Source organism: Panulirus ornatus, chromosome 11 (genome assembly GCF_036320965.1).
Source record: "Panulirus ornatus isolate Po-2019 chromosome 11, ASM3632096v1, whole genome shotgun sequence".
Taxonomy (NCBI): domain Eukaryota; kingdom Metazoa; phylum Arthropoda; class Malacostraca; order Decapoda; family Palinuridae; genus Panulirus; species Panulirus ornatus.
Window position 1 is genome coordinate 22,201,537 of NC_092234.1, and position 15,590 is coordinate 22,217,126.

Genomic DNA, 15,590 nt, shown 5'->3' on the forward strand with positions numbered 1-15,590 from the left:
GTGGCAGGTTTGCGTAGTATTTCTGGCAAGTTTGTAGAGTGTTTGTGGCAGTTTTGTTCAGTGTTATGGTAGTTTTATGCAAGTTTTGTGATAGTTTTGTGCAGTCTTTATGGCTGTATCGTGTAGTGGTTATGACAGTTTTTTGCAGTTCTTGTGGCAGTATCATATATTATTTGTTACAGTTTTGTGCAACGTTTGTGGCACTTTTTTGTAGGCTATTTGACAGGTTACTGGCAATTTTGTTTATTGCTTGTGGCAGTTTTTTTTACTGTGTTTGTGGTCGTTTTATGTAGTGTTTGTGACAGTTTTGTGCAGTGCTTGAGGCAGTTTTCCGCAGTGTATGTGGCAGTTTTATGCAGTTTGTTACATTTTTGTGCAGTTTTTGGCAGTTTTTTGTAGCGTGTGTGGCAGTTTTATGCAGTTTATGGCAATGTTTATTACAGTTTTGTGTAACGTTTGTGCCAGTGTTATGTTTCTGGCTGTTGTGTGTCGTGTTGTGGCAGTTTTGTGCAGTTTTTGTGGCAGTTTTGTGTTGTAGTATAAACTTCAACTAATATTCTTTTGGATATGAAGTTTATCGGGTATGTTAATTGTACTTGTCTGCAGATTTGCCCATAACATTATGATACACAAACACACCCAGCAGGAAATGGTGGCAGCCTATTACCTTGCTATAAGCATCAGCTTATTTGTACCAGTCTTCATCTTTATGTCATGTTAACCATAGACGACTATAGAACTTGACGCCCACCTGGCACACGACAAGAGGTATCAAGTCATATGATAAGGCAGTTGGCGTCTGGTCTTACGCCAAAGTTTCGGCGGAAGATCTGGATGAGAAGGCGTCACGTCGCTGAAGAACACTCAATGGGGAATCATCAGTGAGAATCTACATAGAATATTGACACCAAGAACACTCAGTGTTAGGAAGAAAACTCCCGGTGCTTCGTGTTAGCTCAAACAATAATAACAAAAAAGGAAACATTTTCTATAGATTAAGATATATTCAGTTCAGATTGATCAATATTAATTGGGATTGAAATTAGATTCAGTGTTCATATCTGTATCATTGAGAAGAACTGGCGTATTAACCGAAATCATTTGGCACAGGCAACGACGTCATTCACGCACTAACGGTGGGGGCGAAGAGTGAGGTTCGAATGGACGGAGAGGCTTTTAAAACTGGAGGTGGCCAGAGATACGGCTACTGGAATGATTTCTACATCGAGGATGAACTCAACAAGTACGTTAAGTGACTGGTTCTTATATGTCCTATGTTATCCTATCATGAGATGATGATTTCATTATGCAAACATTGTTTTTCACTAATGTAAGTTAAAGAAAGAAAAACAAGATCGCTGCAAAATGTCATTTTAAATATCATCTTACTTTCATCAGTTTGTTTTGGTTTGGCCGGGCGGTTTCTCCTCACACTTTGCAAAGGATGAAAGGATGAGAACAGATAGTGGTTGGAAGCGAGTAAGCCCACAGCCAACACAGCTGTTCATCCTCTTCGGGCTATTTCACAAACGAGTACAGATATATATATATATATATATATATATATATATATATATATATATATATATATATATATATATATATATATATATATATATTTTTTTTTTTTTTTTTTTGCCGCTGTCTCCCGCGTTTGCGAGGTAGCGCAAGGAAACAGACGAAAGAAATGGCCCAACCCACCCCCATACACATGTATATACATACGTCCACACACGCAAATATACAAACCTACACAGCTTTCCATGGTTTACCCCAGACGCTTCACATGCCTTGATTCAATCCACTGACAGCACGTCAACCCCGGTATACCACATCGCTCCAATTCACTCTATTCCTTGCCCTCCTTTCACCCTCCTGCATGTTCAGGCCCCGATCACACAAAATCTTTTTCACTCCATCTTTCCACCTCCAATTTGGTCTCCCTCTTCTCCTCGTTCCCTCCACCTCCGACACATATATCCTCTTGGTCAATCTTTCCTCACTCATTCTCTCCATGTGCCCAAACCATTTCAAAACACCCTCTTCTGCTCTCTCGACCACGCTCTTTTTATTTCCACACATCTCTCTTACCCTTACGTTACTTACTCGATCAAACCACCTCACACCACACATTGTCCTCAAACATCTCATTTCCAGAACAACCATCCTCCTGCGCACAACTCTATCCATAGCCCACGCCTCGCAACCATACATCATTGTTGGAACCACTATTCCTTCAAACATACCCATTTTTGCTTTCCGAGATAATTTTCTCGACTTCCACACATTCTTCAAGGCTCCCAGAATTTTCGCCCCCTCCCCCACCCTATCATTCACTTCCGCTTCCATGGTTCCATCCGCTGCCAGATCCACTCCCAGATATCTAAAACACTTTACTTCCTCCAGTTTTTCTCCATTCAAACTTACTTCCCAAATGACTTGACCCTCAACCCTACTGTACCTAATAACCTTGCTCTTATTCACATTTACTCTTAACTTTCTTCTTTCACACACTTTACCAAACTCAGTCACCAGCTTCTGCAGTTTCTCATATCAATCAGCCACCAGCGCTGTATCATCAGCGAACAACAACTGACTCACTTCCCAAGCTCTCTCATCCACAACAGACTTCATACTTGCCCCTCTTTCCAAAACTCTTCCATTCACCTCCCTAACAACCCCATTCATAAACAAATTAAACAACCATGGAGACATCACACACCCCTGCCGCAAACCTACATTCACTGAGAACCAATCACTTTCCTCTCTTCCTACACGTACACATGCCTTACATCCTCGATAAAAACTTTTCACTGCTTCTAACAACTTGCCTCCCACACCATATATTCTTAATACCTTCCACAGAGCATCTCTATCAACTCTATCATATGCCTTCTCCAGATCCATAAATGCTACATACAAATCCATTTGTTTTTCTAAGTATTTCTCACATACATTCTTCAAAGCAAACACCTGATCCACACATCCTCTACCACTGCTGAAACCACACTGCTCTTCCCCAATTTGATGCTCTGTACATGCCTTCACCCTCTCAATCAATACCCTCTCATATAATTTTACCAGGAATACTCAACAAACTTATACCTCTGTAATTTGAGCACTCACTCTGATCCCCTTTGCCTTTGTACAGTGGCACTATGCACGCATTCCGCCAATCCTCAGGCACCTCACCATGAATCATACATACATTAAATAACCGTACCAACCAGTCAACAATACAGTCACCCCCTTTTTTAATAGATTTCACTGCAATACCATCCAAACCTGCTGCCTTGCTGGCTTTCATCTTCCGGAAAGCTTTTACTACCTCTTCTCTGTTTAACAAATCATTTTCCCTAACCCTCTCACTTTGGACACCACCTCGACCAAAACACCCTATATCTGCCACTCTATCATCAAACACATTCAACAAACCTTCAAAATACTCACTCCATCTCCTTCTCACATCACCACTACTTGTTATCACCTCCCCATTAGCGCCCTTCACTGAAGTTCCCATTTGTTCCCTTGTCTTACGCACTTTATTTACCTCCTTCCAGAACATCTTTTTATTCTCCCTAAAATTTAATGATTCTCTCTCACCCCAACTCTCATTTGCCCTCTTTTTCACCTCTTGCACCTTTCTCTTGACCTCCTGTCTCTTTCTTTTATACATCTCCCACTCAATTGCATTTTTTCCCTGCAAAAATCGTCCAAATGCCTCTCTCTTCTCTTTCACTAATAATCTTACTTCTTGTGGAGGCTAAGGTGAAGATTTGTATGGGTTTTCAGAAAAGAAGAGTGAATGTTGGGGTGAAGAGGGTGGTGAGAGTAAGTGAGCTTGGGAAGGAGACTTGTGTGAGGAAGTACCAGGAGAGACTGAGTACAGAATGGAAAAAGGTGAGAACAATGGAAGTAAGGGGAGTGGGGGAGGAATGGGATGTATTTAGGGAATCAGTGATGGAGTGCGCAAAAGATGCTTGTGGCATGAGAAGCGTGGGAGGTGGGTTGATTAGAAAGGGTAGTGAGTGGTGGGATGAAGAAGTAAGATATATATATATATATATATATATATATATATATATATATATATATATATATATATACACGGGGAGTTCTCATCCTCCTCGAAAGCTCAGATTGGGGTGTCTAAATGTGTTTGGATGCAACCAAGATGAGAAAAGAGGAAAGATAGGTAGTATGTTTGAGGAAAGGAACCGGGATGTTCTGGCTCTGAGTGAAACGAAACTCAAGGGTAAAGGGGAAGAGTGGTTTGGGAATGTCTTGGGAGTAAAGAAAGGGGTTAGTGAGAGGACAAGAGCAAGGGAAAGAGTAGCACTTCTGAAAGAGGAGTGGTGGGAGTATGTGATAGAGTGTAAGAAAGTAAACTCTAGATTGATATGGGTAAAACTGAAAGAGGTTGGAGAGACATGGGTAATTATTCGTGCATATGCACCTGGGCATGAGAAGAAAGAGCATGAGAGGCAAGTGTTTTGGGAGCAGCTGAGTGAGCGTGTTAGTAGTTTTGATGCACGAGACCGGGTTATAGTGATGGGTGATTTGAATGCAAAGGTGAGTAATGTAGCAATTGATGGAATAATTGGTGTACATTGGGTGTTCATTGTTGTAAATGGAAGTGGTGAAGAACTTGTAGATTTATGTGCTGAAAAAGGACTGGTGATTGGGAATACCTGGTTTAAAAAAAGAGATATACATAAGTATACCTATGTAAGCAGGAGAGATGGCCAAAGAGCTTTATTGGAATACGTGTTAATTGGGCGCGCGAAAGAGAGACTTTTGGATGTTAATGTGCTGAGAGATGCAACTGGAGGGATGTCTGATCATTATCTTGTGGAGGCGAAGGTAAACAATTGTAGAGGTTTTCAGAAAAGAAGAGAGAATGTTGGGGTGAAGAGAGTGGTGAGAGTAAGTGAGCTTAGGAAGGAGACTTGTTTGAGAAAGTACCAGGAGAGACTGAGTACTGAATGGAAAAAGGTGAGAACAAAGGAGGTAAGGGGAGTGGGGGAGGAATGGGATGTATTTAGGGAAGCAGTGATGGCTTGCGCAAAAGATGCTTGTGGCATGAGAAGCGTGGGAGGTGGGCAGATTAGAAAGGGTAGTGAGTGGTGGGATGAAGAAGTTAGATGACTAGTGAAAGAGAAGAGAATGGCATTTGGACGATTTTTGCAGGGAAATAATGCAATTGAGTGAGAGATGTATAAAAGAAAGAGACAGGAGGTCAAGAGAAAGCTGCGAGAGGGGAAAAGAGAGCAAATGAGAGTTAGGGTGAGAGAGTATCATTAGATTTTTGAGAGAATAAAAAGATGTTTTGGAAAGAAATAAAGTGCGTAAGACAAGGGAACAAATGGGAACTTCAGTGAAGGGCGCTAATGGGGAGGTGATAACAAGTAGCGGTGATGTGAGAAGGAGATGGAGTGAGTATTTTGAAGGTTTGTTGGATGTGTTTGATGAAAGAGTGGCAGATATAGGGTGATTTGGTCGAGGTGATATGCAAAGTGAGAGGGTTAGGGAGAATGTTTTGGAAAACAGAAAAGAGGTAGTAAAAGCTTTGCGGAAGATGAAAGCCGGCAAGGCAGCGGGTTTGGATGTTATTGCTGTAGAATTTATTAAAAAAGGGGGTGACTGTATTGTTGACTGGTTGGTAAGGATTTTCAGTGTATGCATGGTTCATGGTGAAGTAACTGAGGATTGGCGGAATGCTTGCATGTTGCCATTGTACAAAGTCAAAGGGGATAAAAGTAAGTGCTCAAATTACAAAGGTATAAGTTTGTTGAGTATTCCTGGGAAATTATATGGGAGGGTACTGATTGAGAGGGTGAAGGCATGTACAGAGCATCAGATTGGGGAAGAGCAGTGTGGTTTCAGAAGTGGTAGAGGATGTGTGGATCAGGTGTTTGCTTTGAAGAATGTATGTGAGATATACTTAGAAAAGCAAATGGATTTGTATGTAGCATTTATTGATCTGGAGAAGGCATAAGATAGAGTAAATAGAGATGCTCTGTGGAAGGTATAAAGAATATATGGCATGGGAGGTAAGTTGTTAGAAGCTGTGGAAAGTTTTTATCGAGGATGCAAGGCATGTGTACGTGTAGGAAGAGAGGAAAGTGATTGGTTCTCAGTGAATGTAGGTTTGCTGCAGGGGTGTGTGATGTCTCCATGGTTGTTTAATTTGTTTATGGATATGGTTGTTAGGGAGCTGAATGCAAGAGTTTTGCAAAGAGAGGCAAGTATGCAGGCTGTTGTGGATGAGAGAGCTTGGGAAGTGAGTCAGTTGTTGTTCGCTAATGACAGCGCTGATGGCTGATTCACGTGAGAAACTGCAGAAGCTGGTGACTGAGTTTGGTAAATTGTGTGAAAGAAGAAAGCCGAGAGTAAATTTGAATAAGAGCAAGGTTATTAGGTACAGTAGGGTTGAGGGACAAGTCAATTGGGAGGTAAGTTTGAATGGAGAAAAGCTGGAGGAATTAAAGTGTTTTAGATATCTGGGAGTGGATTTGGCAGCGGATGGAACCATGAAAGCGGAAGTGAATCATAGGGTGGGGGAGAAGGCGAAAGTTCTGGGAGCGTTGAAGAATATGTGAGAGTCGAGAACATTACCTCGGAAAGAAAAATATGTATGTTTGAAGGAATAGTGGTTCCAACAATGTTCCATGGTTACGAGGCGTGGGCTATTGATAGAGTTGTGCGCAGGAGGGTGGATGTGCTGGCAATGAGATGTTTGAGGACAATATGTGGTGTGAGGTGGTTTGATCGAGTAAGTAATGTAAGGGTAAGAGAGATGTTTGGTAATAAAAAGAGTGTGGTTGAGGGAGCAAAAGAGGGTGTTTTGAAATAGTTTGGTCACATGGAGAGAATGAGTGAGGAAAGATTGACCAAGGGGATATATATGTCAGAGGTGGAGGGAACGAGGAGAAGTGGGAGACCAAATTGGAGGAGGAAAGATGGAGTGAAAAAGATTTTGAGTGATCGGGGCCTGAACATGCAGGAGGGTGAACGGCGCTGCAAGGAATACAGTGAATTGGAACGACGTGGTATACCGTGGTCGACGTGCTGTCAATGGATTGAACCAGAGCATGTAAAGCGTCTGGGGTAAACCATGGAAAGTTGTGTGGGGCCTGGATGTGGAAAGGGAGCTGTGGTTTCGGTGCATTATTAGATGACAGCTAGAGACTGAGTGTGAACGAATGGGGCCTTTGTTGTCTTTTCCAAGCGCTACCTCGCGCACATGAGGGGGGAGGGGGTTGTTATTTTATGTGTGGCGGGGTGGCGATGGGAATGAATGAAGGCAGACAGTATGAATTATGTACATGTGTATATATGTATATGTCTGTGTGTGTATATATATATGTATACGTTGAGATGTATAGGTATGTATATTTGCGTGTGTGGACGTGTATGTATATACATGTGTATGTGGGTGGGTTGGGCCATTCTTTCGTCTGTTCCTTGCGCTACCTTGCTAACGCGGGAGACAGGGACAAAGCAAAATAAATAAATGAATGAATATATATATATATATATATATATATATATATATATATATATATATATATATATATATATATATTTTTTTTTTTTTTTTTTTGCCGCTGTCTCCCGCGTTTGCGAGGTAGCGCAAGGAAACAGACGAAAGAAATGGCCCAACCCACCCCCATACACATGTATATACATACGTCCACACACGCAAATATACAAACCTACACAGCTTTCCATGGTTTACCCCAGACGCTTCACATGCCTTGATTCAATCCACTGACAGCACGTCAACCCCGGTATACCACATCGCTCCAATTCACTCTATTCCTTGCCCTCCTTTCACCCTCCTGCATGTTCAGGCCCCGATCACACAAAATCTTTTTCACTCCATCTTTCCACCTCCAATTTGGTCTCCCTCTTCTCCTCGTTCCCTCCACCTCCGACACATATATCCTCTTGGTCAATCTTTCCTCACTCATTCTCTCCATGTGCCCAAACCATTTCAAAACACCCTCTTCTGCTCTCTCGACCACGCTCTTTTTATTTCCACACATCTCTCTTACCCTTACGTTACTTACTCGATCAAACCACCTCACACCACACATTGTCCTCAAACATCTCATTTCCAGAACAACCATCCTCCTGCGCACAACTCTATCCATAGCCCACGCCTCGCAACCATACATCATTGTTGGAACCACTATTCCTTCAAACATACCCATTTTTGCTTTCCGAGATAATTTTCTCGACTTCCACACATTCTTCAAGGCTCCCAGAATTTTCGCCCCCTCCCCCACCCTATCATTCACTTCCGCTTCCATGGTTCCATCCGCTGCCAGATCCACTCCCAGATATCTAAAACACTTTACTTCCTCCAGTTTTTCTCCATTCAAACTTACTTCCCAAATGACTTGACCCTCAACCCTACTGTACCTAATAACCTTGCTCTTATTCACATTTACTCTTAACTTTCTTCTTTCACACACTTTACCAAACTCAGTCACCAGCTTCTGCAGTTTCTCATATCAATCAGCCACCAGCGCTGTATCATCAGCGAACAACAACTGACTCACTTCCCAAGCTCTCTCATCCACAACAGACTTCATACTTGCCCCTCTTTCCAAAACTCTTCCATTCACCTCCCTAACAACCCCATTCATAAACAAATTAAACAACCATGGAGACATCACACACCCCTGCCGCAAACCTACATTCACTGAGAACCAATCACTTTCCTCTCTTCCTACACGTACACATGCCTTACATCCTCGATAAAAACTTTTCACTGCTTCTAACAACTTGCCTCCCACACCATATATTCTTAATACCTTCCACAGAGCATCTCTATCAACTCTATCATATGCCTTCTCCAGATCCATAAATGCTACATACAAATCCATTTGTTTTTCTAAGTATTTCTCACATACATTCTTCAAAGCAAACACCTGATCCACACATCCTCTACCACTGCTGAAACCACACTGCTCTTCCCCAATTTGATGCTCTGTACATGCCTTCACCCTCTCAATCAATACCCTCTCATATAATTTTACCAGGAATACTCAACAAACTTATACCTCTGTAATTTGAGCACTCACTCTGATCCCCTTTGCCTTTGTACAGTGGCACTATGCACGCATTCCGCCAATCCTCAGGCACCTCACCATGAATCATACATACATTAAATAACCGTACCAACCAGTCAACAATACAGTCACCCCCTTTTTTAATAGATTTCACTGCAATACCATCCAAACCTGCTGCCTTGCTGGCTTTCATCTTCCGGAAAGCTTTTACTACCTCTTCTCTGTTTAACAAATCATTTTCCCTAACCCTCTCACTTTGGACACCACCTCGACCAAAACACCCTATATCTGCCACTCTATCATCAAACACATTCAACAAACCTTCAAAATACTCACTCCATCTCCTTCTCACATCACCACTACTTGTTATCACCTCCCCATTAGCGCCCTTCACTGAAGTTCCCATTTGTTCCCTTGTCTTACGCACTTTATTTACCTCCTTCCAGAACATCTTTTTATTCTCCCTAAAATTTAATGATTCTCTCTCACCCCAACTCTCATTTGCCCTCTTTTTCACCTCTTGCACCTTTCTCTTGACCTCCTGTCTCTTTCTTTTATACATCTCCCACTCAATTGCATTTTTTCCCTGCAAAAATCGTCCAAATGCCTCTCTCTTCTCTTTCACTAATAATCTTACTTCTTGTGGAGGCTAAGGTGAAGATTTGTATGGGTTTTCAGAAAAGAAGAGTGAATGTTGGGGTGAAGAGGGTGGTGAGAGTAAGTGAGCTTGGGAAGGAGACTTGTGTGAGGAAGTACCAGGAGAGACTGAGTACAGAATGGAAAAAGGTGAGAACAATGGAAGTAAGGGGAGTGGGGGAGGAATGGGATGTATTTAGGGAATCAGTGATGGAGTGCGCAAAAGATGCTTGTGGCATGAGAAGCGTGGGAGGTGGGTTGATTAGAAAGGGTAGTGAGTGGTGGGATGAAGAAGTAAGATATATATATATATATATATATATATATATATATATATATATATATATATATATATATACACGGGGAGTTCTCATCCTCCTCGAAAGCTCAGATTGGGGTGTCTAAATGTGTTTGGATGCAACCAAGATGAGAAAAGAGGAAAGATAGGTAGTATGTTTGAGGAAAGGAACCGGGATGTTCTGGCTCTGAGTGAAACGAAACTCAAGGGTAAAGGGGAAGAGTGGTTTGGGAATGTCTTGGGAGTAAAGAAAGGGGTTAGTGAGAGGACAAGAGCAAGGGAAAGAGTAGCACTTCTGAAAGAGGAGTGGTGGGAGTATGTGATAGAGTGTAAGAAAGTAAACTCTAGATTGATATGGGTAAAACTGAAAGAGGTTGGAGAGACATGGGTAATTATTCGTGCATATGCACCTGGGCATGAGAAGAAAGAGCATGAGAGGCAAGTGTTTTGGGAGCAGCTGAGTGAGCGTGTTAGTAGTTTTGATGCACGAGACCGGGTTATAGTGATGGGTGATTTGAATGCAAAGGTGAGTAATGTAGCAATTGATGGAATAATTGGTGTACATTGGGTGTTCATTGTTGTAAATGGAAGTGGTGAAGAACTTGTAGATTTATGTGCTGAAAAAGGACTGGTGATTGGGAATACCTGGTTTAAAAAAAGAGATATACATAAGTATACCTATGTAAGCAGGAGAGATGGCCAAAGAGCTTTATTGGAATACGTGTTAATTGGGCGCGCGAAAGAGAGACTTTTGGATGTTAATGTGCTGAGAGATGCAACTGGAGGGATGTCTGATCATTATCTTGTGGAGGCGAAGGTAAACAATTGTAGAGGTTTTCAGAAAAGAAGAGAGAATGTTGGGGTGAAGAGAGTGGTGAGAGTAAGTGAGCTTAGGAAGGAGACTTGTTTGAGAAAGTACCAGGAGAGACTGAGTACTGAATGGAAAAAGGTGAGAACAAAGGAGGTAAGGGGAGTGGGGGAGGAATGGGATGTATTTAGGGAAGCAGTGATGGCTTGCGCAAAAGATGCTTGTGGCATGAGAAGCGTGGGAGGTGGGCAGATTAGAAAGGGTAGTGAGTGGTGGGATGAAGAAGTTAGATGACTAGTGAAAGAGAAGAGAATGGCATTTGGACGATTTTTGCAGGGAAATAATGCAATTGAGTGAGAGATGTATAAAAGAAAGAGACAGGAGGTCAAGAGAAAGCTGCGAGAGGGGAAAAGAGAGCAAATGAGAGTTAGGGTGAGAGAGTATCATTAGATTTTTGAGAGAATAAAAAGATGTTTTGGAAAGAAATAAAGTGCGTAAGACAAGGGAACAAATGGGAACTTCAGTGAAGGGCGCTAATGGGGAGGTGATAACAAGTAGCGGTGATGTGAGAAGGAGATGGAGTGAGTATTTTGAAGGTTTGTTGGATGTGTTTGATGAAAGAGTGGCAGATATAGGGTGATTTGGTCGAGGTGATATGCAAAGTGAGAGGGTTAGGGAGAATGTTTTGGAAAACAGAAAAGAGGTAGTAAAAGCTTTGCGGAAGATGAAAGCCGGCAAGGCAGCGGGTTTGGATGTTATTGCTGTAGAATTTATTAAAAAAGGGGGTGACTGTATTGTTGACTGGTTGGTAAGGATTTTCAGTGTATGCATGGTTCATGGTGAAGTAACTGAGGATTGGCGGAATGCTTGCATGTTGCCATTGTACAAAGTCAAAGGGGATAAAAGTAAGTGCTCAAATTACAAAGGTATAAGTTTGTTGAGTATTCCTGGGAAATTATATGGGAGGGTACTGATTGAGAGGGTGAAGGCATGTACAGAGCATCAGATTGGGGAAGAGCAGTGTGGTTTCAGAAGTGGTAGAGGATGTGTGGATCAGGTGTTTGCTTTGAAGAATGTATGTGAGATATACTTAGAAAAGCAAATGGATTTGTATGTAGCATTTATTGATCTGGAGAAGGCATAAGATAGAGTAAATAGAGATGCTCTGTGGAAGGTATAAAGAATATATGGCATGGGAGGTAAGTTGTTAGAAGCTGTGGAAAGTTTTTATCGAGGATGCAAGGCATGTGTACGTGTAGGAAGAGAGGAAAGTGATTGGTTCTCAGTGAATGTAGGTTTGCTGCAGGGGTGTGTGATGTCTCCATGGTTGTTTAATTTGTTTATGGATATGGTTGTTAGGGAGCTGAATGCAAGAGTTTTGCAAAGAGAGGCAAGTATGCAGGCTGTTGTGGATGAGAGAGCTTGGGAAGTGAGTCAGTTGTTGTTCGCTAATGACAGCGCTGATGGCTGATTCACGTGAGAAACTGCAGAAGCTGGTGACTGAGTTTGGTAAATTGTGTGAAAGAAGAAAGCCGAGAGTAAATTTGAATAAGAGCAAGGTTATTAGGTACAGTAGGGTTGAGGGACAAGTCAATTGGGAGGTAAGTTTGAATGGAGAAAAGCTGGAGGAATTAAAGTGTTTTAGATATCTGGGAGTGGATTTGGCAGCGGATGGAACCATGAAAGCGGAAGTGAATCATAGGGTGGGGGAGAAGGCGAAAGTTCTGGGAGCGTTGAAGAATATGTGAGAGTCGAGAACATTACCTCGGAAAGAAAAATATGTATGTTTGAAGGAATAGTGGTTCCAACAATGTTCCATGGTTACGAGGCGTGGGCTATTGATAGAGTTGTGCGCAGGAGGGTGGATGTGCTGGCAATGAGATGTTTGAGGACAATATGTGGTGTGAGGTGGTTTGATCGAGTAAGTAATGTAAGGGTAAGAGAGATGTTTGGTAATAAAAAGAGTGTGGTTGAGGGAGCAAAAGAGGGTGTTTTGAAATAGTTTGGTCACATGGAGAGAATGAGTGAGGAAAGATTGACCAAGGGGATATATATGTCAGAGGTGGAGGGAACGAGGAGAAGTGGGAGACCAAATTGGAGGAGGAAAGATGGAGTGAAAAAGATTTTGAGTGATCGGGGCCTGAACATGCAGGAGGGTGAACGGCGCTGCAAGGAATACAGTGAATTGGAACGACGTGGTATACCGTGGTCGACGTGCTGTCAATGGATTGAACCAGAGCATGTAAAGCGTCTGGGGTAAACCATGGAAAGTTGTGTGGGGCCTGGATGTGGAAAGGGAGCTGTGGTTTCGGTGCATTATTAGATGACAGCTAGAGACTGAGTGTGAACGAATGGGGCCTTTGTTGTCTTTTCCAAGCGCTACCTCGCGCACATGAGGGGGGAGGGGGTTGTTATTTTATGTGTGGCGGGGTGGCGATGGGAATGAATGAAGGCAGACAGTATGAATTATGTACATGTGTATATATGTATATGTCTGTGTGTGTATATATATATGTATACGTTGAGATGTATAGGTATGTATATTTGCGTGTGTGGACGTGTATGTATATACATGTGTATGTGGGTGGGTTGGGCCATTCTTTCGTCTGTTTCCTTGCGCTACCTTGCTAACGCGGGAGACAGGGACAAAGCAAAATAAATAAATGAATGAATACATATATATATATATATATATATATATATATATATATATATATATATATATATATATATATATTTTTTTTTTTTTTCTTTGTCGCTGTCTCCCGCGTTTGCGAGGTAGCGCAAGGAAACAGACGAAAGAAATGGCCCAACCCACCCCCATACACATGCCTTGATTCAATCCACTGACAGCACGTCAACCCCGGTATACCACATCGCTCCAATTCACTCTATTCTTTGCCCTCCTTTCACCCTCCTGCATGTTCAGGCCCCGATCACTCAAAATCTTTTTCACTCCATCTTTCCACCTCCAATTTGGTCTCCCTCTTCTCCTCGTTCCCTCCACCTCCGACACATATATCCTCTTGGTCAATCTTTCCTCACTCATTCTCTCCAATTGACCAAACCATTTCAAAACACCCTCTTCTGCTCTGTCAACCACGCTCTTTTTATTTCCACACATCTCTCTTACCCTTACGTTACTTACTCGATTAAACCACCTCACACCACACATTGTCCTCAAACATCTCATTTCCAGCACATCCATCCTCCTGCGCACAACTCTATCCATAGCCCACGCCTCGCAACCATACAACATTGTTGGAACCACTATTCCTTCAAACATACCCATTTTTGCTTTCCGAGATAATGTTCTCGACTTCCACACATTCTTCAAGGCTCCCAGAATTTTCGCCCCCTCCCCCACCCTATGATCCACTTCCGCTTCCATGGTTCCATCCGCTGCCAGATCCACTCCCAGATATCTAAAACACTTCACTTCCTCCAGTGTTTCTCCATTCAAACTCACCTCCCAATTGAATTGACCCTCAACCCTACTGTACCTAATAACCTTGCTCTTATTCACATTTACTCTTAACTTTTTTCTTTCACACACTTTACCAAACTCAGTCACCAGCTTCTGCAGTTTCTCACATGAATCAGCCACCAGCGCTGTATCATCAGCGAACAACAACTGACTCACTTCCCAAGCTCTCTCATCCCCAACAGACTTCATACTTGCCCCTCTTTCCAAAACTCTTCTATTCACCTCCCTAACAACCCCATCCATAAACAAATTAAACAACCATGGAGACATCACACACCCCTGCCGCAAACCTACATTCACTGAGAACCAATCACTTTCCTCTCTTCCTACACGTACACATGCCTTACATCCTCGATAAAAACTTTTCACTGCTTCTAACAACTTGCCTCCCACACCATATATTCTTAATACCTTCCACAGAGCATCTCTATCAACTCTATCATATGCCTTCTCCAGATCCATAAATGCTACATACAAATCCATTTGCTTTTCTAAGTATTTCTCGCATACATTCTTCAAAGCAAACACCTGATCCACACATCCTCTACCACTTCTGAAACCACACTGCTCTTCCCCAATCTGATGCTCTATACATGCCTTCACCCTCTCAATCAATACCCTCCCATATAATTTGCCAGGAATACTCAACAAACTTATACCTCTGTAATTTGAGCACTCACTCTTATCCCCTTTGCCTTTGTACAATGGCAAGAAAATAGTGAAATTGGAAAAAATGTAGCTTAGACATTGAAGCTTATTGATACAGTGGTTAGATTGATGAGAACTACTATTGACGTTTGTGTGAATAAATTAAACATTTCCTTTCCATAGCCAGAGGTTGAACCATTATGTGACATTCATTTTTTCATTTCATTTCAAGCTAGAAGTTTCAGTTTTCTAAATTGTTTCTTACATTTTTCACATGTATATATATGTATGTGTGTGTGTGTGTATGTGTGCGTGTTTGTGTGTGTGTGTGTGTGTATGTGTATATATATATGTATATTATCCCTGGGGATAGGGGTGAAAGAATACTTCCCACGCATTCCTCGCGTGTCGTAGAAAGCGACTAGAGGGGACGGGAGCGGGGGGCCAGAAATCCTCCCCTCCTTGTATTTTTTTTAACTTTCTAAAATGGGAAACACAAGAAGGAGTCACGCGGGGAGTGCTCATCCTCCTCGAAGGCTCAGATTGGGGTGCCTAAATGTGTGTGGATGTAACCAAGATGTGAAAAAAGGAGAGATAGGTAGTATGTTTGAGGAAAGGAACCTGGATGTT

At 42.2% G+C, this 15,590-nt stretch overlaps 1 protein-coding gene across 2 annotated transcripts in view; it reads left to right on the plus strand.

The window, feature by feature from the left end:
- Positions 1-15,590, plus strand: part of LOC139751376 (techylectin-5B-like) — a 94,433-nt gene that overhangs the window by 59,645 nt on the left and 19,198 nt on the right. For both annotated transcript variants that reach the window (XM_071666745.1, XM_071666744.1), the window contains one exon: positions 1,111-1,243. In XM_071666745.1, the coding sequence (XP_071522846.1) occupies positions 1,111-1,243 (133 nt within the window). The remainder of the gene's footprint in view (positions 1-1,110; positions 1,244-15,590) is intronic.